Consider the following 23,116-nt stretch of genomic DNA (forward strand, 5'->3'; position numbering starts at 1 on the left):
TAATTTGCAGAATGTAACTTTGCGTGATAAAATATTACGTACGAATGTATAATTATTATTTGTATAATTTGTAATCGTATAATCAGTATTGGAATATTGTTTGTGACTTTTCGTTTAGTTTATATTTAATGTCGAACTTGATAAACGAAGAAACGTGAGCTTTCAGAAGTATTAATGCACTCGTTTATCTCAAATATTAAATATATTACGCCACATATTAATTGCGTAATTCTTTAATGACGATGTTTAAGCGTATAATGACATTAGCAAACGTAACATAAGTTTTCTTTCGAAATATATTATATATATAAAATATGTTTCTTTTTGGACAAAAACGTGTACGTTTAACAAATATTCTGTTTCGCACACAACGCATACACAGTGATTGATGTTTTTCAATTAAATCATTAATAATCTCCAAGGTTTTTTTTACGTAAAATTTATATTTACATTTATTTTAATAAATTTTTCTTAAAATTGTATTGCAGAAGGTTTCGAGTTATACACGATATTTAGAATCGGTATTATTATCTAGGAGTAAAAGGATCACTGGATTTATACGAGAGGTCATTGGATAAATTTTATTGTACTAATGACTTCATCGAGATGATATATACATGACGTAAATCACAAGCGCGCGCGAGGCGAATATATTCATGAGGATGAGGAAGGACGATGGTAGAGAGAAAAATATACATCTATTGCACGAATAAGGTGCGTTCTTTCACTTAGTTACGATACGAGTGTAAACTAATCATATATTCGTTGTGTATCGAATAAACGTTGAGAATTGAAATAATTGCGCATTTTATTGCAATCTTCGTCGCGCAAGCGAATAAGACGATTTTTAATGTGGCACATATATATATGTAAAAAAAAGAAGAAGAAAATAAAGAGATTTCAGATCTGGTGAGCGAAATAATAAATACAAGCGAGAGCGATTAAACACAAAATTTTCTATTTCTCGCGAATTGCACGCTACCCATTTTATCGATATAGGATTCTTTATATTATAGAACAACTTTGACGTAACAAAATATAAATAAAAAAAATATATATACGTATATGTACATGTCTAAGCCACAAAAGTCTATTTGGTGTATTAAATTGCATGCGCATTTTATTAATTGAAGGAAGGATTAATAATAAAATCGGACAAAGAGCTATCTCTTGTTCTGATTAGTTTTTAATCTCGGAACTCTGTATAACTAATAGCATTTTAGAATTAATTTTTAAGTGCATTTCTTCAAAGCAGTTATCCTCTTTAATTATTTGTCACACGTTTGATAAAACATACGATTTACATGATTTGAAAAGTCTATCTGGTGTATTAAAATGCATTTCACGAATTAAAACAAACACAATATTTTAAAAAAATAATTAAACGTTATATATATGTTTCTAATTTCGAATTTATCAAATCAATCAAATTATCACATTATTAATTATAGAGGCTAATTGCATTCAGTTAGTTATACAGAGCGTTCCAAGATGCTAATGAGAACAAGAGATTTGCAAGCTCTTTGTTCAAGTTTCGTATTTTATTAAGCTTTACTTTCCTAGATGTATAAACTTTTGTGGCTCAACATATAGGAAATCTCACGGGTACTTATCTCGAGGAAACCAATTTAGTCATCTTGGAGTAGACTCAGCGGATCCTCGACGATCTTTTCAGCCGTTTTTTTCAGGTCCCTGGTGACCGACTTCTTCATAGTCAGTCTTGAACTTGAGGTCGTCGTAATCATCTTTGAGTCTGTCGACGTAAACGACTGTTTTTTGAAGATATGGCCGTCGTCGTCGTCGTCCTCGTCATCTGACGCAAACAGAGACTTAGACGGCGCGGCGACTTTCTTAGGAACAACTTTTCTTGCGGCGAAAAGATCGTCGTCGTCGTCGTCGTCGATCTTTTCTCCACGAGGAAAGGCCGCGTCACCGAAGATATTCTTCAAGTTCGAACTCTTAGCTTGGGAATCGACGAGGTCGTGTTTGGGCTCCGAGAACGATATGCTGTCCGATTTCTGCGACTGACCGGACGACTCGACAAACAGACTGGACTCGTCGTCGTCGTCGTCGTCGAAAAGGTTATTCTTCTTCCGTCCAGCTTGAGCAGGATTTGATTTCTGACTGTCCTGCTTCGTTTTGCCGGACGCATTACCGAAAAGACTGTCGTCCTCGTTGTGAACGTCATCGTCGTCGCCGAAGAGACCGATCTTCGTGTCCCGTAGTGGCTTCTTCAGTGTTTTCTTCAACGGCGCCGCGGAAAACAGATCGCCACCCGCGTCGTCCTCCGCGAATAGATCCAGGATCTCTTTCTTCCTCGACTCGCTAGATTTTTTTGCCGCGCCACTAGAGAACAGACTGTCGTCCGACTCGGAGAACAGCAGTCCTTTGCTCTTCTCCGGCGACGGTGTCTTCGTGACGAACGCGAACAACTGACTAGGATCCTTCAGTGGATCATGGCTGCTGTCGCGCAGAGGATCGCTTGGCTCTTCACTGGACCCTCTACTCGCTTCACCTCGCTCTTCGTGGATTGTACCTTTATCATCTCTCTTTTTGGTGTCCTTCAAAGTATCCGATTTGGTATCGACATCCGATCGCGCTAATTCGCTAGAATCTTTAAGACTTTTGTTGCTCGCCGCGTTCATATCGACGTCAACATCGTCGATCCTTCTAATCACGGTATCTATTAGAGGTTTGACAGCGACGGGTGTTCTGTCAGATTGTCCGTCGTCAATCGGCGAAAGTATCGGCGCCCTACCGAACAATGTATCCTCCCTCTGCGGATCCTCCGGCAGATCTGGCGGGACATCAAACAGATCTTCTTCGTCGGTGGACGGCGACAATAGAGTGTTCTTGTTAACGCTCATCGAGCTCTCCTTGCTGATGCTACCCAGCTCGGACTTGTCGTCTGTTGAAGAAGGATCGACCGTCGAACGCTGAGCGTTACTGGCAGATAAACGATCAGTTGCACTGATTGCCGGCGCAGCGGACGAGTCTTTGGTAGACGAGATGGTACTGGTGTGACTATCGTCCAAGGAGTTGTCGTTGTCCGCACTATCGACCGTGTCGAAATCGATGCCACTGTGTCGCAGTGCAGACTTCCGGGCATGTCGGCTCTGAGGACGGCGTTTTGCTTGAATCCTTACTCGGCTCTAAAAAAGAAAATTAATGCGATAACGATGGAAATAAAAAATTACTCAAAATAAAACCGCTAATAAATATAAATATAATATTAAAGATAAAATATAAAAAAAATATACTTTAAAATTTTGTTAAGTGGTGAAAAGCTATTTCTCTTTCTTTTATTCTAACTTTCATGAAGTATTGTACATTTAAGAAGATAAATAAATTAGTTTATGTTTCAATTTATTAAATACCTTGGATGCCGTAGTAGATAAAGTTTCTACTTGAGCTAGATCGTCAAAGTTTATAGACACTTCCACATTGCTGACGGTGGAGATTGTTGTCGAATAAGAAGATTCTTTGCGCGCGCTACCTTCTGTGAAAAAAATTTCTTAAATTAATTTAAAATTCAGGATTTTAATTAATTTAATAAATATACAAGACAAATATATATTAAGAAATCTCGTTAAACAATAATCACCTGATACACTAGGAGGCGAAATATATCCGGTGCCTTGATCTCCATCCCTGTCTTTATCCACGATATCTTCATCCTCATCCGCCTTGTCCTCGCTTTTCCTCCACAAGGGTGGTGCATCCATCGGCGACAGTATCTTCAAGTCACCCATCTTCCCCATTAGATTCTTTATTTTACCAGACACCAATTTTCGGGGAACTTGTTGACCATTTTGTTCCTCGGACGGCGGCGAAGAAGTCGTTCGAATGTTCAGTGTCTTCGGCGGCGAACTTTTCTTTGTCCTGACCTCTTCTTCAACCTTGGATGATGTTTCGACATCAGTTACGATACCAGACGACGTTTTATTCTTTGCCTCATTTACATCACTCTTTGCGGCTTTGTCGTCTTTAGATTCCGTAGTAATAGTCTTGATGTCACGATTTAAACTTGAAGAATCTTTATTTTGCTCAGGAAGTTCCTGCACCTTCTCGACGAGGTCTTTCTTGATTTCTTCTTTGAATTCAGGCTTCGATCGATCGTCCTCGCGCGGCACCGTATCCTTTTTGCCGAACAGATCGTCGTAATCATCGTTCTCGAACAGAAGGCTACGGGTTTTCGTCGCTTTTGAAAATAGCCCATCCGTATTATCCGAAGAATCGTCTTTGCTCTTCTTTTCAGCTTCCAGAGTAGAAACATTTTTGGAGATATCGAGCTTTGGCTCAACTGATGCGCCTTTCTCTTGCGAGCGTTTCTTATCGCTCGCCTTGTTCGAGGCGAACAAATCATCCTCGTCCTCGAAAAGAACATCAGTCTTACGGTCGCTCTTCGGCTTCGTTAGCTTCGCGCCGGCGAACAAGTCACCATCGTCGCCGTCGTCGTCGTCGAAAAGACTGATCCTCTTCGACTCCATCTTCGTGTTTTGGGAATTATCTAGTGATTTACAATTAAGAAAGAAAAAACATTAAAAATCGTGTCAAAATCAATTCAACGGATGATCAATACATTATTTCTTAATAATAATCCTAATTATAAAAATTTCCCTTAAAAATTTTAATGAAAATGGAAACGAAACATTTTTGGCATACAACATAAATCATCATATTCTTAAAGAAGATAATAAATTCATTATACCTTTATTAAAAAATATTAATCGTGAGTACGTTCATAATACAAATTTACTATAAAAATCCAGAAGAACATAAACCACGAGGAACTATTATAATGTAAGCTCTAATAAAAAGAATTTTCTAACTAAACCAATAATACAAATCCTAAAAACTATAATTTTTCTATACTTACCGGCGTTATTGCTCTTCGACGTTACTGAATATTGTTCACTATTATCGAACAGATTGTTCGAAGCCGAATTTTCTTTTGATTTCGATGCCACGCCAAATATATCGACGTCTGGAGCGTCCTTGCCGCCGAATATGTCGTCGTCTTCAAACAGGCCACTGCTAGTTGCTGTCTTGGTCCTGTCGCTGGACGAGACCGAGGTGAGGAAGTGCTCCGTGCTCTTCTGCGACCTGGAACCGGAGCTCGCGGCGGAAAAGAGCTCGTCGCCGGAATCGGAATCGTCAAAGAGCGAGGAGACCTTTGACTTCGGGGTTCGCCTCGTATCTGATTTGCTTGGCAACGGCGGCGGCCCGAAGAGATCGTCGTTCTCGAATACGTCGTCCTGAGGCAACGAGCTATCCTGTCGAGAGGAGTCTCGCGATTGTTGCTGCTGGTTGTTGCTGTTGGTGTTCGCCGGGTTGCCGGGATGAAGCGTCTGCGCTGCGAAAAGGCTGTCGCTGGTGACACGTTCGCGATAGATCTCCTCGGATTTGAGCCTCGTCGAGGTCATCTCCGGCTGCAAGTTCATCCTGAAAAAAAGGAGGAAATTAAAAAAGATTATATTTAACTTAAAGCCAAAAAATAGGTACAAAATATAAATAATGATAATAAGGATAAAAATATATTTTCTTAATAATGCCAAATTATTTTGAAGCGTAGCAGAAAATTTTCTAACTACTTTTAATACCATTATAAAAATCCATTATAAATTAACTATTATAATAGATTTTCATTGAAAATCATCTTATAAAAATATGAATAAAATTATGCCCGTTTGTCAATTAAGCACTTGATATAATTCTCGATCTGGCGCTTTTTTATCATAAAAATAAGATACAATAATTAAAAAAAATATATATAAATCCTGTCGTTAAATCTCCTGTTGTATAAATCTCTCTGCGAGGGATTAAATTTCCACGCAGGAAAAAGGGAGAAATGTCAACGAGAAAAAATCTTGCCTTTTCACTTTTAATTATTACGTCTTTTTCAAGGCAAGCTAAGTACTCGTGAAATGATATGATAAGTGATATTGAGATTTAAAGATATAATAAAAATCGAACAAAGACGGCGCAAATGGATTCGAGATATCTTGAAAATTGACAAACTTGGCTATTGGACATTGAAACAAATGTTTAGAATTTTTCAATAGTTACATTAAAAACGAAAGGAAAATCATTACAAACAACTACAAACAATTCTAAGAGAGAGTGCGCAAACGGATTTATTAGATAACTCAATATCGGGTGCGAGTCACTTTTTAAATTTTTTCACAATTTTTTAATTGCTAAAACTACAAACTAATTATTGTTACTATAAACGAAATGCTGAATGGTAATTCTTTTGTATTAAAATATTAATTAAATTTTTATAAAGTGCTAAGGTCGTATAACGCCGTATACGAGAGAGGGGAGAAGTGATATATAAGAGTATGAACGAGTATTTTAGCCCAATTGTCGCCTCTACTTCCTTCTGTCCTTCTCCAGAACAAGGAAGAAGAGGATGAAGGGTCGTCTGAGCTTGTTGCTGATGACGATATGCGTGTTCGCGAAGAACGCTACACACTTGCCAGGTAAGAATTGCGTAACGTAGGAGAATATATATATATATATTGACGAGATGAAGAGATGCAGATGTATGCTACGAAATTGTAAACAGAGTTAGGGTTTATCTTAAACGTTTATCTCGTGGACGATAACGTTGGAAGCTCTGGTCTTTCAAATGTCAACACGAGGATCCCTCGCGTTCTATTTGACAGATCATCTATGACGCGAGCTAAATATTATTTCTCAAAATTATTTCGAAGACGAGGGGTCAATATTAGGGTTAACGAATGAATGAAAGCACTCTGTGAAACGATTTTATTTATGTAGGCAGCTGCTTGTACGAAGGAGAAACTCTGAGTGTGGGTCAACACACTCGCGGATGCTTACGAATCACTTGTTACGCAGAGGGTGACATAACAATACTCGAGTAAGTCCAAGTTTCATCTCCTAAATTAATCCTGCTTAAAAATATCCTCTATATTCATCGTACAGCTAGATACAAGAATATTTCGTGTATTTCGACGATGAAGTAAAATAAAATTCGCACTTTTCTCAATACGCGATCTCTTCTTGCGATCTCTCGATTATTCTTCATTCATGAAAAGTGATTACGTAAAGAGCTTTTTTGATAACCGGTTATCCGCATAGACCTTTGCCTGCAATGTAATTGATCGAAAAATGTGAGAAATATTAAAGATAATATTGAAGATACACGACTAATCATCTAAATTAATTATAAGAATCAATCGAGAGGAGGATCTATTTGAGATTTTTGACCGAGAAATAACATCTTCTCGTCGTGTTTCACTTGTTGAATGATTAATTTGTCAAAGCTTTCGAATTCGCAAAATCGGTTACAAGAAAGAAATATTTGTAGTTTCACATAGTGTAACTTCCACTCTATTTGCGACGCAGAGAAAGTACGATTTGTGGAGCACGATTTATTCGCCAAGAAAACCAAAAAGAGACCATGGCTTACTTTATACGGCGATAAGACAATATTCTGAATATTTCAGATGTCTCTATTTAATAAGTAATTTTTTAATAAATATTTTATTTTCTGATTTCGTAGATATTCAATTATTTTTTTCTTGATTTTTTCCAGATGTCCTTTAAATTTCTGTCCAGAGAAGAGATTGATCGGTTATCACGAGACGAATTTCAGTAAGCCTTATCCAGAATGCTGTGCAAGACCGATTTGTAAGGAATAAGAGACTTAAAAAAACTCTAATAGGATATTTCTATATATTAGGAATATATTTTCGTAAAATAAAAATATCGCTCTAATTAAAATTAAATGCATACCTTCAATTCGCCGAATTTCCAATGTACAAAATTTTAAATCCTGAATTTCCATTAGGTACATAATTTTAATTCTTGAATTTCCATTATTTATATAATTTTAATTCCCGATTGTCATAACATAATGAAAATTTCGTTTCGAAAAACTATTTATTTCAGTTTAAATCTATTAATGAATTTATATTTTAGATTAAAATATTTTCTCTTAGAAATTACCCTGAAAATCATAATAATCGTGGGACAATAAATTTTATTAAGTACATATTAATATTTTTGATTGTGGTAAATATTAATGACAGAAACTAATGAAATTCTTCCATTACCATTTTGTCTCACGATTACCACGATTTAATTTCTAAGAGAAAATTCTATCCATGTATATTTAAGACGTTATAAAAATTAACGCGATGCCTGCAATCAAATCTCTTGCCATATTGATAAAGTGTTATAAAAATATTCACGTCAACAAACTTTTTTGTCTTCGTTCAAAACTTAGTCTAAATTCTGACGATAGTCGAGCGTCGTGATAAATGACGACCCATGACCTAGACACTATTTGATTAAGAATAACGTGCAAAATATACATTAATTGATGGAGTGCCTTTATACGATGAATGGTTTTTTTTATCGCGCAAGAATTCAGCTCTATTTTTTGAAGCAAACTCTTTTGTTATATCTATAAACCATTTCGACTTCTCGCGTCACTCTTTCGAAAAAATTAAAAATATGAGGATGCAATAACGTAAATATTATTAACGTTAATAAATTTTCTCTGAAAATCATCTTATAAATATAAAATTATGCCTGTTGTTATAAAGATAAGATACAACATATAAAATTTCAGTCATTATCTCTCTGCGAGATATTAAATTTCCATTCGAAAAAGAAAGAGAGAAAGGTCAACGAGGAAATCTTGCCTTTTCACATTTAATTATACGTCTAATTTTGAGTCAAGCCGAATATTCGTAAAATTGTGCATCCAATTACCAAAAAAAGAATCCTCCTGTATATAGAATCCTCCTATATAATTCAAATAACCGTCTGGAACAAAGCGTGATAGATGACAAGAATAAAACTGTGAATAGTTACCCGAGTACGTCATCGTTGATTAAGAACCGGCCTAACTCATTCTGATTTTTTCACACCTACTTTTTCCTCTTATTATTTTATTTTAATCCTGTTGCCATCTTCTCTCAAAATTATATAATCAGCCAGATGGGATGAGGAAGATGTTAGAGGTCACACAACACTGAATATGAAAGGTGGGAGGAACGATATATAAGAGCTTGAGTATTCAGTAGTCTGATTGTCGCCTCCACTTCTTGGTGTTTTTCTCTAGAGCAAGCAAGAAGATGATGAAGGGTTGTTTGGTCCTGTTGCTGATGATGCTATGCGTGTTCGCGCACGCAGCGCAAGTGTCAGGTAAGATTGTAACTTGAGAGAGTTTATTGCCGAAATGAGATGCAGATGTAAAATTGTAAACAGAGTTAGTTGCGTTTAACTTAAGATGAGATGTTGGAAGTGAGCGTTCGTGCTTTTTAAATGTCAATACGAGGACGTCCCTATTTGACAGATCGTCCGCAGAATTTTTTCCACGAGGGAGCATAATTAATTATTTGGTTTTTATTTTTTATTCTTTCTTAGTTCTTTTAAATTTTCTGTTTTTGTTATTTTAATATTTTGCTATTAAATAAAATTGCAAATAAATTCCAGTGTTTATTCGAAAGGAGAGTAAATGGTTAATTTTTTTACTGATTCCAAGAGGGAACAAATGCTCTCTCTTGTCCCTCTCTGAAAACGCTATGTCTGTGATGTAAGCTAAAACAATTAATATTATTTCGAAGACTAGAGTTAATGTTAAGACTAATGAATGGAACCTCTGTGAAACAATATACGATTTTATTTACGTAGATGGCTGCCCGTACGAAGAAGAAACTTTAACAGTGGGTGAACACATTCGCAAGTGCTTACGAGTCACTTGTCACGCGGATGGTTCAATATCAATGTTGGGGTGAGTTTTTTATTTCCTAAATTAGTCCTGCTTAAAAAATATCCTCTATGTCTACCATGCAACTATAGACACGAGATTTCGTGTATTCTAAAAATAAAATAAAATAAAATTTGCATTTTTTAATACACGATATCTTTCGAATTCTCATTTAAATCTCTATTCAAAAAAGCTGGTGATGACATATCTTAACGAATTTTTTTAATAATCAGTTATCCGTACCATTGGCTGCAATTGATAAAAAATGCTCAAAATGATAATTGATACACTGGAAAAATTATTAAATTAATAAATAAGTATTTATTTCAATACTGCTTAATAAATTATCTATTTGAAACAAATAAATAATTATCTGTTTTGAAAAAAACCTTCTTATATCAAATAAATATTTTTCACATCAAATCAGTATTATTAGTTTCATATAAATGATTTATTAGGCAGTACTAAAATAAATATTTGTTCAAAAATAAATTTTTTTTCAGTATACGCGGCTGATCATTCAAATTAATTAAAAATCATTCGAGAGGAGTCTGTTGAGATTTAGATTGAGGAATAAGTATATGTAACGTTGAATGATTAATTTGTCAAAGCTCTCGAATTTACAAAATCGGTTACAAGAAAGAACTATTTATAGTTTCACATAGTGTAACTTCCACTCTATTTGCGACGCAGAGAAAGTACACGATTTCTGGGACACGATTTATTCGCCGAGAAAACCAAAAAGAGACCATGGCTTACTTTAGTCATATCGCGATAAGACAATATTCTAAATATTTTAGATATCCCTAATAAGTAATTTTTTAAATAAATATTTTATACTATAATTTCACAGATTCAATTATTTTTTTCTTTATTTCCTTCCAGATGTGCTTTATACCGATGTCAGGAGGGAAAGCAAATCGGTTATCGCGAGACGGATTTGAGTAAGCCTTATCCAGAGTGTTGCGAAGGACCTATTTGTAAGGAATAAGAGATCTAAAAAATTTCTGATGGGATATTTCTATATTGATAAGAGTATTTCCGTGAAATAAAAATATCGTTCTCTGAATTTAATGAGACGGCGCAAGATCACCGTTTCTTCTTGTCTGTTATTTATCAAAATACTGAATAGAAATCGAGATGTCTCGCGTCCACAATAACCGAATTTATCTACTAGCATACTGGTCTGCCTCATCTCGTCGCTCATACTATTTTTAGTTCGCATCACCGTCGCATTTCACGATTCTTTGTATGCAATTCGTGCGACGAGAAGCGCAAAAACTCTCCTCTCTTCTGTAAATTTCGCAAAATTAAATGAAGAAACAGCACTTCCGAAACAGCATTAAATCTTAATAATTTCGCTGAATTTTCGCGAAATTAGCAAGTATAGCTCTAGTGTTTCCAAAGAAAAAATATTGCTTCAATATTTATTTTATAATTTAAATAAAAAATTTCTCTAATTTAAATCAATCAGAGAGTACGATTTTTGTATCATTTATATAAATAAAAGAAAAAAAAATAAAATAAAAATTCTTGCCTCGAAAAGAAAGCGACGATATTTACTTCGCGAATAAAAAAATAGGTCCAATTCAGGTAAGTTTTACGTCATATTTACAGCTTCTTTACTTGCCTTCCATTTTTTCGGAGTCGACGGACAGCGGTTTCTCGAGCAATAATTCACAGACGGATATGTTTCGCAAAAAAGCCGACTGTTTTCTTTGTCAAAATTACGTCGGACCGAGGATCACTTGGGGATACAAATTTTTCTTCTCGGTCGTCGTCGTCGTTTCTCGAGAGCAGATGACCAAAGGAGAGAGAGTCAACAACAACTGGCGACAGGCGACGCACATATACTGAAGAAGCTCGCCTTGGACGACTCGAAGCGGTATTTATTTACTCGCCGAGCGGTAGCGCGCGTAATAGAACGTAACGTAAGGCGAGTGACTAACGTTTGGGTCATCGATTCAATGACACTATAAAGTACTTGGCACGCGTGCGAATCCTGGAGAGAGAGAAGGGAAAAAATAGGCATGTTCCGATTTACGGTAGCTAGATATGCGATATCTCGGAATAAATAACTCTGGGGATTCGAGCGGCTTCAGGTATACAACTCTGACCTCTGATTCTCATTCTGCATTCTGGATGCATATTAGATGTCCGTGAACACACGCAATAAAACGCGATCTCTTTGTTTTAAACGCTGACCTCGACAAACGTTGCAGTATCACGTGTCGTTAGATATGTCTTCCATCCGTGGAATGTAACGTGAAACTCTCAGAGATTCGTTTAGTTCAACATTTGACGCGAGTAAATGCGCGCAATCGGTGATATTTTATATCTAATTTTGATATAAAATTTTTATATTTTACAATTTAACTTAGTAAAGTTTAACGCAATAGTAAATACTTTAAGATATGTGATATATTTTTGACAAGTAATCAGCTGTTCATTGACATCTGTCAGCTGTCAAATGTTCGTCGTGTCAAATATTCAATTAAAAGATGTTTATGAAACGCTAGAAAGATTGCGCTATCATAAATGGAAAAGGAAAAAAAATGAGACGACTTACCACAAACTGGATCCATTCAGGTTCTCGATGCTAGACGATGCTATCCCGCTGCTGTTGGTGTTTCCGATCGCAGATACGTTCACTGTTGAATTAGTGGCCGGTGTGATCTGCAAACTGTGGCTTACAAACGAAGTAGTATCGTTCGAAGTGCCTCTCTCAGCGCTGCTCCTTGTCGCGTTATCAGAATTTCCTGGCGAGTCGCTATCGGACGACGACTCGGATGATTCCTGTCGTCGTTGCATTATCCGACTCGACAATTTGCCCTCGATGTCCGATGCTGGAACGCTGCCCAGTACCGACACCCTTCCCGCCAATTTCTGCAAATGATTTTAGCCTTTATCAGTCAAAGTGTGTGTATAGAAATTATTTTGATATGTAATTAGAATTTTTAAAATTTTTTAAATTAATAATTAATTAATAATTAAAAATATTAATAATATTAAGATAACATTAAGGTAAAATAATATAAGATAATATTAAGATAAAACTAACAATACTAAGATAAAAATAAAAAATAGTAATGTGTAAGTATTAAAATTAAATAAAAGTAATTAAATTATTAGAAAGTTTATGATCAAATACCAGTATTATCAAACAAGGTATGTATAAATTGCGCTGGCAGTTTACCTTTTTATTCGGCTCCTGTTGAGTTGTATTTGTGGAGGATGGCGTAACTGCAGCTTTATAAGATTGCTTCTTGGGATTTCCGAATAAATTCGCATCGTCGTTTTCATCATCGTTGAACAGATTCGGGACGTTGACATTGGATTCCGGTGTACTGGTGGCGATATTACCGGAAGCACCTACGACGTTCAAAAATTCTTTCGATGCGGGACGATTATTATCGTCGATGATGGGTTCTTTCGTGCGTTTCTTGACGATGTTCCCCGATGAGAAGATATCCGAGTCTTCGTCTGAATCCGCATCGGCAAATAGATCGTCGATCGACGATTTTGGTTTCGTTGCTGAAAACACGATCGAATTAAAAATAATAAGATCTATTACAAGAATTTTATAAAAATAAAGAATAATACACAAAATAATACTTACAAATTATATTAATCGGTGGTGGTACGTCGATACTGGGTGGTATAATATTGTTACTCTTGTAAGATTTGAGTGATTTCTCTTTCCACAGGTTTGCGGACACTTCATCATCGAAAAGACCCTTCTTGTCGCTGAATAAATTATCTGAACTATCGTTAAATACATCTTCATCCTTCTCCGATGTGAATAAATCATCTAATGAAGAGATTATTGGTAAATTTAGTAAATATTTTAATTATAATTTGTATTTTTGTAACAAAGATTAGTTAAATGTATATACCTTTATATCGATTGATCGACGATTCACTGGAATCATCTACAACGATAGGTTTCTGCGTTTGGCGAACGGTGCCTAATCGTTTGGCTAACTCTTCTGCGAAATTGGGCTCCGTTTCGCTCGACGTCTGTAATAGGAAACAATATATAAATTCGTTTAAAAAGTTTTAGAAAGATAAAAATATCGTAAAGAAATTTATAATCAATTACCTTTGATACATTGTTAGGTGTAACAGATTCCGAAGCGGAATTTATATTATTCTGAGAAATCGTATCCGCCTTGTTATTCATGTAAGGTACATTATTTGAATCATTATAGTTGTCCGAATCGCTAGAGGACGATGATAATCTCGCTATATTTATATCCGGATTATGTCGACTGTTAAACATCTTTTGTACACTCGCATCCTCTTTCTCGCTTTCCGAGTCTTCCCTTTCTTCGTCGGCTTGTTCGGATTCGCTGCTGCTGCTCTCCAGACCTATTTTATTTGACGCCGTCCATTTGTCGGAACCAATAATGTATGGCAGGGGCCGATCTTGATAAGGATCATTAGGCCCAACAATGACGCTATAAATTGATGATATTTTAGAATGAAAGAAATTTCATATATAGCAATAAAAATAATTACACTGATGTACCTGAATACTACTGCACCACCTTCATCTTCCTCTTCGCTGTCGCTACAAGCTACATCCATTACTTTGTACTTTTCATCCATTATGTTTAAGCCTTGTTTAACACTCTCGCTTATACTGGCTAGGAGATTCTCTGGTACTAAATCTTGAGTCTTTGCATTCTGATGAAAAATAAAAGCAATTTATTTTATTTGGTTATATTAAAAACGATGAATTTTATCACAAAATATTTTTATCAAAGAATAGTATATATATATTTATCATAGAGTACATTATGTACATCATAAAAATGTATTAATAGATATTAATTCCTTAAAATACACAAATACTTACTTCTTGTTTCTCAGAATTTTCCTTAATTTCTATGTCATCTTCTTGAACACGACTTTCAATAAATTGAGTATTGGCTAAAGCCAGGGATGTATTAGTAATATTATCCACTAATATTCCTGTCTCCTTTAATTGTGTCGTTAATGTGTCTAAAGCAGCTTGAGTTTTGTTCGCTCTAGACATCAGATTCTAGAATTTTGAACAAAATATAAAAAACGTAAGTGCATTAGTCGAATATAAATATCGTGAAGTAAACTATACCTCAGAAAATTGTTGAAGATGCTTGAGAAGTCCAACGTCACCTGCCAGACTCCACTCCCTCCTCCTCTTTCTCATCTCTTCCGTAGTCCAGGGGTGATCCCATGATTTGTCTATACCATCTGACGGATCCTGTCACAATAAAATAATCGATCAAAAAATATTCGCTTCTGTTTTTATTACAATAAAAAATCTAAAAAACTTTCCAAATATTAAATACAATACAAACTATATCTATACAAGTACAATATATGTGTACTGATTAATATCAGACTCGATTTAATAAAAAAAAATATTTTTTTCGGAGATAAAAATCGCAACTGTATAAGTAGAGGAAAAATCATACTACTATGTAATTTCGGATAATCACATATATGATATCGCGTTCCTTTATTTATACCTGCTAACCTAAGCGTGCAAATGTCAAACGTTTCTTCGTATATTTCACTCACCATGTCGAGCAATTCGTGCTCGCGCTCAAATATACGGAGAAAGCAGCGAAACTTTCCCTCTCGTGATCACATTTAAACAGATCGGTGGAAGAAAACTATCCGAGTTCTTCTTATCGAGATTTCCACTGTGTGTGAGAAAGAGAGAGGAAAAAAAGAGAAACGCCCGTACTGCGAGCGGATTATCGGAGTAATGTGAAGTTGGCGCTGTCAGAAGTCGGCGCCAAGGGCGGATGAAAATCTCGAATATAAACATCTCGAATCTCGATCGCGATATATATACATATACATACGTATATATTACACATACATATATACACATTCACGCATTAATGTAAAATGTAAACAATATATAGCGTAATCCGTGAAAAAGACGTCTATGAAAAACCGAGATAAGAGAGAAAAAATATTATATGTTACATATATATAAAATTGATAATTACATAAAAAAGAGAGAGCTAAAATAAAAATATATTTTTGAGAAAACTGTCAACTCTTCTTATCTCCCTCCAAATAAAAACCCCAAAAAGATAAGAAACATAAATTATTCATCCTCGTCGAGTATCGCTGTTTAAATAAAAGGGGGAAAAAAGAAAGAAAAAAATGATTTTAATCTAATCATATTATACGTACCTGCGAGGGGTAAAGAAAGGCTAGAGTTGCCGGAAGAGAGGAACGAACTTTGTTCCGCGTTCCAGAAACGCGGGGGAACGAGCGGAAGCGGATCGCGGCGCCGCCGTCGACGGAGTCGCCGCCCCCCCGCAGATTGTTTGTCAATATCCTCCTCCTCCCCCCCCCCCCAACACCCTCTCAGTCGTCCGGGAGTACGCGCTTCTTTGAGTACGCCCGGTCGCTCGCCAGGGTCGTCGGCGACCTCGGCTGGCAGCGAGTGACAGGTGACAGGTGACAGCGCGAAACGTCAAACGTCAAACGAGTTCGTCTTCTCTCTCTCTCTTGCGCACGCGCGCTTCTCTCTTTCTCTTTTTCCCTCTCTTTCTCTCTCTCTCTCGACGCGGCCGCGATTCTTCCACTTCGTCTTCGTCGTCGTCGTCGTCGTCGATCGACGCTGGAATGCGCGAACGGATACTCCGGACGCTTGTCGTGTAAATACATACACATACGCACACATATATTCACTCACGTGCACGTATGTACGCGCGACGATGCGCCGACCGAGTCCATCTGTTTCCCTGACGAGAAGATGCGTCGTCCCGTAACCGCGTCACCGGCGTGAACCGCTTTGGAAGTTGCCGCACTGGGACACGAGGGAACGAGCGTCGTTCAGGGAGAGTGCCGGAAAGTCTTCTTCTTGGAGAGGATCTTCTACCGGGAGAGTTTCCAGAGAATTTGACATCCGGACACGCGCTGACTCCGCTCTGGTACGTCATTGTATATATCGGATTCTATCGGGACAATATATACGTGAATAAAGTGTAAAAATCGAGCGACACAATTTGGGAGCAAAAAAAGAAAAAATATTGATAATCACGAGTGAACGCGTTAAGTGTAAATAATGTGAGTTGTCGCCCTAAACAGATGAGGTCAATTCCGTATTGATAAATAAAGGTAATGGCGCGTCGATTGTTCAATTGTTAAAATCGTGACCCCTCGTGGAAGGAATCGTTGAATTTACTTCCCGTAGTTTTCGTGGGAACTTAAACGAAATTTAATTGCTTTTTATCAGTTTGTTAGTTAAATAAATATTGAGAAAGATCCGTTGTTTCTTGAGTGGGAGAGATGGCTTCAAGGTATTTATTGATTCTATTTCTTCAGGCTGTCATGAATTCAACTGAACAATCAAATCTGAATGTATAAGATCAAAATGCTGATGCCTTTATATAAGAACATTCTTGTTGAATATACAACAAATCTAGAATATAAAAATTATTGTGTTTATTATATATCTACAATTTTATATATATATATATATATATATATATATATATTATTACAAATATATTTTAAATATAAATTTGTAATGCTGCTAATTCCACATTACGCAATGAAAATTTTTCTGTTACAGATACACTGGAAGAAAATGTGTAATGTCAGAGTGATACAACGTAGAGATATAGGTGGTCAATACAGAGCAATCGAGTATAACAGACTGTTGTGTATCTCGCTTAGTTGATGTACGGAACACTGTCTTAGATATTTGTCTAGCGCTTTTATTGCATATCCTTAGTATCGCTCTGTCGAAAAATATTCAGTGTTCATAAAACTGCAAAATTTAATGAGGCCGAAGGTGCCTCAAAAGAGGGGAAACTTTCTTTTGAGAAGGTACAGCGTTCTACAATTGACTGCAACGAACAATGAACCATTCGGGAAGCGGAAAACGTCAGGCGAAGGTTCTGGAAGAAAATTATTGGGACTGCAGTGTCTGCACTTTTAGGAATACAGCGGAAGCATTTAAGTGCCTCATGTGTGACGTCCGTAAAGGAACCTCTACGCGGAAACCCCGCATAAACCCCCAATTGGTAGCTCAACAGGTCAGTCTATAACATTTTCCAACATTAATATATTACACATTAATATGTATGTAATCTATTGATGCATTTGTATCTAGAATATAAAAAATATTGTGTTATTATATATCTACAATTATATTTTTTATATATATTACAAATATATTTTAAATATAAATTTGTAATGCTGCTAATTCTACATTACGCAGGTTGCGCAGCAACAATTTGTGCCACATTTAAAACCAGGCAAGAAAGAAGGAACCGGTGGAGGTGGTGGTGGTGGTGGCGGTGGTGGTGGTGGCGGCGGCGGCGGCGGCGGCGGTGGTGGTGGCGGCGGTGGTGGTGGTGGTGGTGGTAGCACGACCAGCGGCGTCAAGGAGAAGGAACGCAAACTGGACAAACCAAGGCGCAAAAATAGGCATCCGCCGCGTCTAAAAAATATCGATCGTAGTACCGCGCAAACGAACGAAGTGACAGTCAATAATGTCACCGTCACTATCACGGAGTACAAGCCCAAAGTGAAGAAGGGCTCAGACCAATCGAGCAACGCGAGCTCCGAAGGCGGAAGCCAACACGATTCCAATCAGGACTCGAGAAGCCTCGATGTAGGAACCGACGCCTAGTTCAATGTGCTAATGTTACATATGTGTGTACGAATTTATTCTAATTAATATATTGTACGACGTATGTATTATCAATCTTTTGTGGTCAACCGTCATCGTCCTCTAGACCAAGAGCGACCATCGTTGACTCTCACTTCTCGCCCAGTTTGTCTATGCGTTGTCAGATTATCTGGTGAAGGTCAATGAGGTCAGACATTTTATGCTACCAATGGGAAATATTGACTACATATTAATTTGTATCATCACCGTTTATAACGATGAAAAAAAACACGAGAATATATGCAACTATATACCACCCGGATTTGATTGTTTGCGCGAAGTGAATAGATTGAATAATTCGCGTCGTTAGCGAAAAAATTGTACTTAAGAACGCTTTACTTTACATCGGTATCCTTTATTCCGCTTAATATTTATTCAACTTATTTAAAATGTCTACCAATGTGACATATTTTAGATTTATAAATGTAAAGAGGAAAGAGAAAGCAAATTGTAAATATCTGACGCGACATTGCTGGTGAGAAATAGAATTTAACGAGCCATTGTTGACATAATAATGTTCTCGACTGTCATTGAATTTTTGCGAGACCACTGCCAGAAAGCATGTCGTGTTATGTCCGAAATTTAATTTTCTGTTAACAAAACCTAATAATACATTCGATGACTGTGTATTGATTTTGCTTACAATAATTACCAATGTTAATTGGTATGCATATATACATCTTTTATCCTGTTTCTCAATAAGATAAATTTTTTGAAGTATATATCCATTTTCTTGATTTATTTATTACGTTTTTCATTTCGCGCAGTTGATTTTAACTGATTATGTCTTAAAACTTTTGATGTTTCTAAAAATGTACAGATTTAATATCAATTTTCAGCAATGTAATATATATCGTACTGAATATCTAAAAAAACGACGCTTCCTGATAAAAATCATGTTAAATAACATCTTATTTCTAGCGAATAAACGATTTAAAATTGTAAATTAAAAACTTGTATCTATTTGGAAATGTGGATATATATATATATATACACAGATAGAAAAAAAAGAGCTTTGAACATCATTATCATATTTGTGTAACTGCCCGAAAGAGAAATTGTTCGCAACAATGAGCTCTTATTACAATTATTCAAAATTAAATTGCAGTTGCAAGGACCACATGGAAAAAGTTCACAGTCCAAACGTAAACATAAAATAGAGAAAGGGAAGAGTTGTGTAAGAAGAAATTGTTAATATTACGCCCAATAATTATACCGTGATCATTGTAATACGATTCTGCATAAAGAAATGAAAGTATATATAAAACTTTGTCAATATCGGATAAGATATTAAGACAAATAGACAAATCCGAAAATTGTGTATACTCGAGTAACGAATAATATCACCTAAAGACGCATTGTAAAAAGAAATCTTACAATTGTTCTTTTACTCTCCTTCCCCTAATTTATTTTAAATTCTTAATTAAACAAGTTGCCTTGCATAAGAATTTGTAGCTTTTTAAACAAATCTATTAATTATTAAATAATTGGATAACTATAAGATAACTACAATAAAAATCTGATCTTTTCGACAAGGAGAAAAATGCAGCAGATATTAGGAATTTATGGAATCGTATGTTATACAGGTTCCATCTTATACATATAACTGTTTGATTTCATATAATGCAAATTTATTTTATATCCAAAATAAAACCAAAATTCAAAGTAGAGTGTTTTCAAATTTGTACTAAATTTTGTCATTCTATATATTTTTAAATGCATCTTTCAAAATCTCTTGTAGTTCCTTCAAGAGATTAAATAAATATTTTTGTTCGTACAGTAATATATATGACACTGTAAATTAAGTCTCTTCCCCCTCATTTCATTAAACAGAATTTTTTAAATAAACACGCGAGTTCTCTATAATGTTACATCGATTATTCATATTAAAATTTGATCAATGTTGAATCAAATACTCTCATTTTCGACAAAATATTAAATTGTACAAGATGTAATGTGTTCTTGAAAAATAATCGTCGGATTAACATTATATTGTTAACGGAAAAATAATATAATAAATCACATGTTTTGAGAAAGCACATTTTAATGATTAGCTTTTACCTTATCAAATACATACTGTAGGTGTATGTACAAATGTTAATGTGCCATAAAAACATATTCTAAGTTTCCTTTTTCTCTTTTTTAATTTGCATACTTAATGAGCCCAGATTTTCAATTTCCATATCTTCCATGTTATCAGTGACGTCCATCATCTCCTGTTTTATTACCCTCTCCTGTTTTATTATTAATGAATTATTCGACGCGACACGTTCTGCATCCATGAATCTCTCTCGCACTGTTAATCAACATATTGATCAATGCAAAAGTCAACAATAATACTAAAAATCCAAAAATATCTGTACATACATGTAGGAATCTCCCTGAAATCTAGCACTCGAAGATTGTGTGCTTTATTATCCCCGCCAGCGATAAATATAAATCCGTTATCCGGATTTGCAGCGAGACACTGAATAGCACCTAAATTACTCGATTGTTCCCATACGAGGACAGGACTTTTTTGATCGAGAATGTCCCATACTTTCATTACACCGTCATTTGAACAAGATACTAATAGACCTTGGCACGATGCGCTAAGAGAAAGACCTAGAAAGAATATTAAACAGATAAAATATTAGAATTTATATACTTATATAAAATACATACATATATACACTATATATATATATATATATATATATATATATATATATATATAAGGCAAATTTATTTATTTTTAAAATAAAAAGTATTTTACCTGTAACTTCTTTTTCATGAGCCTTGATTTGCCATAATGGCTTGTCTCCTCTAACATCAAAGTATTCTATGTAACCATTATCTGTGCTGGCCTGCAAACAAATAGAATTATTATAAATGTGAGGAAAATTGATATTGAAGATATGTATGAGACGTACAATGCAATAATTTGGGTCATAATGATTCCACAATACCCTCTCCACTTCTCCCGATACTTCCCAACTTCGTGCAAGTGCTTGTTCCTTGCAATCGAATAATCTTATGAATCTAAAAGAAAATTACATGTAGCTTTATATAGACAAATATTTCTAATAATATTTAAACATACTTGTCAGCACATCCTGTCAATAATTGATGGGTTTCCTGTGGATGCCACTTTAATGCTTGTATTTTCTCATTAAATGAATCTAGTTTAGTCACCGGCTTACAATTATCCAAGTCCCACAAAAGAACTGTTTTATCGACCGAACCACTAGCAAGCACATGCCTGAAACAAGACATTTGTCAATAATTATAAACCTAAATATTTAAATGTATTTGTTGAAAATTAAAAACTGACATATAATTCTGGTTCCATGCTATGTCTAGAACTGCATCTCTGTGGCCTACACGCTTCTGCCTTTTCTTTTTATTTGGTTTGCAACCTAATCTATAGGCTGGCTCTAAACAATCTATCAAATCCAAGTCCCAAATCTCGATTATGGGACTCATGTTGCCAATTGCACATAAATTGCCTATAAAAGATAAATATTTATAATATATATAATTTATAAATATATTTTTTATTAAAAATTAATAAATAATAATCTAAGTTTCTCATATTTCTAATATATATTAAACTAAATTATTATAGTTACTACTCACCTGGTTTTGGATCTGCAGAGTCATAATTAAGCCATTCTATACACAATGGAAACGAAGATAATAATATATCATGATGGCAATAAAAAGAATCTTCTCTTTCATTATATACTGCAATCATAAATTGTAATAAATTGACAAATTTATATAAAATTATTCAACTTCAACATATTTGATATTATTTTATACAAACCAAATACTTCCAAGATGCTAGCATCTCCTTCAACATGGCCAATCAGTACCAGATTATCATCAGCTTTAATAATGTCATCCTCATTTTCTGAATCTACATCATCATTTGTTATAAAATTATCTTCACCATCAACATCAAAGCTAGCTAGAGAAGTAATGTTGCAATACATATTGCCAGCTGCAAAACCAAATAAATAATTAAATAAACATTGTTATCCATTAGATGATCCTTTAATTTTTAGTAATTTTCTTTTTCTCTTACATTCGTCATCGTAGTCTTGAAAGTTGTATTCATCGCCAGTTGTGGGAGATTCGTTTGCACTTTTTTTCGTATTCGATTGCGAGGGGCCAGCTGCCTCTTCATCAGACTCTTCATCTCTAAAAAAATATTATAAATAAATATAATATACATATAAATATATATATACGTCAGATATATTGATTTATTTTATTACATACTCTAAAGCGGATTGTGTCTCTTTTATAATCTCTTCGAGCTCTTCAGGTTTCAATTCGACCTATAAATAATTGCGCAAAATATATCACATTTTTACAGTGAATATTGATGTAGAATCTACAAAAAATATGGAGTATATTAACCTTCTCAGGAACAGCTGCGGCGACACCTCTTTTCACCCACGTGGTACAAAATATAACATTCATTTTCGTTGAAAAATTAATATAAAAGGATGTCAGGTAGCCGTGCACGTGTGTCGTCGAACTTGCCTGAGGCAAAGAGTAGGTATAATACAGGCACAGATTAATAGACAGATCGCCAAAAGCCTGTCTAAAGAAGAGACCATCATTTTTGTCCCTTACCGACACATTTTGCCCTTGGTTCGAGTCCAGGCTAATAAAATCCTTTAAAA

At 35.3% G+C, this 23,116-nt stretch overlaps 5 protein-coding genes across 6 annotated transcripts; 3 read left to right on the forward strand and 2 right to left on the reverse strand.

Moving 5' to 3' along the window:
• Window positions 1-217: 217 nt before the first annotated feature.
• On the reverse strand, window positions 218-16,667 carry nclb (PWP1 homolog no child left behind). Its single transcript, XM_085489714.1, has 14 exons — window positions 16,540-16,667; window positions 15,947-16,100; window positions 14,868-14,996; window positions 14,610-14,795; window positions 14,280-14,437; window positions 13,851-14,208; window positions 13,645-13,768; window positions 13,368-13,559; window positions 12,945-13,282; window positions 12,318-12,634; window positions 4,880-5,445; window positions 3,605-4,510; window positions 3,378-3,499; window positions 218-3,152 (listed from the first exon to the last, which is right to left on the reverse strand). The coding sequence occupies exons 1-14, from the start codon at window positions 16,665-16,667 to the stop codon at window positions 1,629-1,631; spliced, it is 5,202 nt and encodes a 1,733-aa protein (XP_085345840.1). The 3' UTR covers window positions 218-1,628.
• LOC114946544 (uncharacterized) lies at window positions 6,364-9,108 on the forward strand. 2 transcript variants are annotated; one of them, XM_029323081.2, is made up of 4 exons: window positions 6,364-6,485; window positions 6,787-6,886; window positions 7,565-7,659; window positions 8,973-9,108. In XM_029323081.2, the coding sequence occupies exons 1-4, from the start codon at window positions 6,416-6,418 to the stop codon at window positions 9,041-9,043; spliced, it is 336 nt and encodes a 111-aa protein (XP_029178914.1). In that variant the 5' UTR covers window positions 6,364-6,415; the 3' UTR covers window positions 9,044-9,108. The 2 variants fall into 2 exon arrangements, with proteins under 2 accessions (XP_029178914.1, XP_085345936.1); XM_085489810.1 differs by lacking the exon at window positions 8,973-9,108 and having other exon boundaries at window positions 7,565-7,767.
• On the forward strand, window positions 9,047-10,817 carry LOC114946545 (uncharacterized). The gene is made up of 3 exons (XM_029323082.2): window positions 9,047-9,183; window positions 9,673-9,772; window positions 10,634-10,817. The coding sequence occupies exons 1-3, from the start codon at window positions 9,114-9,116 to the stop codon at window positions 10,737-10,739; spliced, it is 276 nt and encodes a 91-aa protein (XP_029178915.1). The 5' UTR covers window positions 9,047-9,113; the 3' UTR covers window positions 10,740-10,817.
• On the forward strand, window positions 16,099-19,811 carry RYBP (ring and YY1 binding protein). The gene is made up of 4 exons (XM_085489811.1): window positions 16,099-16,692; window positions 17,337-17,802; window positions 17,988-18,039; window positions 18,112-19,811. Exons 2-4 carry the CDS (start codon window positions 17,626-17,628, stop codon window positions 18,399-18,401), a joined length of 519 nt encoding a protein of 172 aa, XP_085345937.1. The 5' UTR covers window positions 16,099-16,692; window positions 17,337-17,625; the 3' UTR covers window positions 18,402-19,811.
• Window positions 18,989-23,067, reverse strand: LOC114946542 (no child left behind). Its single transcript, XM_029323078.2, has 11 exons — window positions 22,848-23,067; window positions 22,707-22,765; window positions 22,510-22,625; window positions 22,249-22,425; window positions 22,059-22,166; window positions 21,754-21,928; window positions 21,523-21,681; window positions 21,353-21,461; window positions 21,196-21,286; window positions 20,808-21,044; window positions 18,989-20,736 (listed from the first exon to the last, which is right to left on the reverse strand). The coding sequence occupies exons 1-11, from the start codon at window positions 22,908-22,910 to the stop codon at window positions 20,561-20,563; spliced, it is 1,470 nt and encodes a 489-aa protein (XP_029178911.1). The 5' UTR covers window positions 22,911-23,067; the 3' UTR covers window positions 18,989-20,560.
• Window positions 23,068-23,116: the final 49 nt, after the last annotated feature.

Source organism: Nylanderia fulva, unplaced genomic scaffold, assembly GCF_048542155.1.
Source record: "Nylanderia fulva isolate GAGA-0341 unplaced genomic scaffold, ASM4854215v1 Scaffold9, whole genome shotgun sequence".
NCBI lineage: Eukaryota > Metazoa > Arthropoda > Insecta > Hymenoptera > Formicidae > Nylanderia > Nylanderia fulva.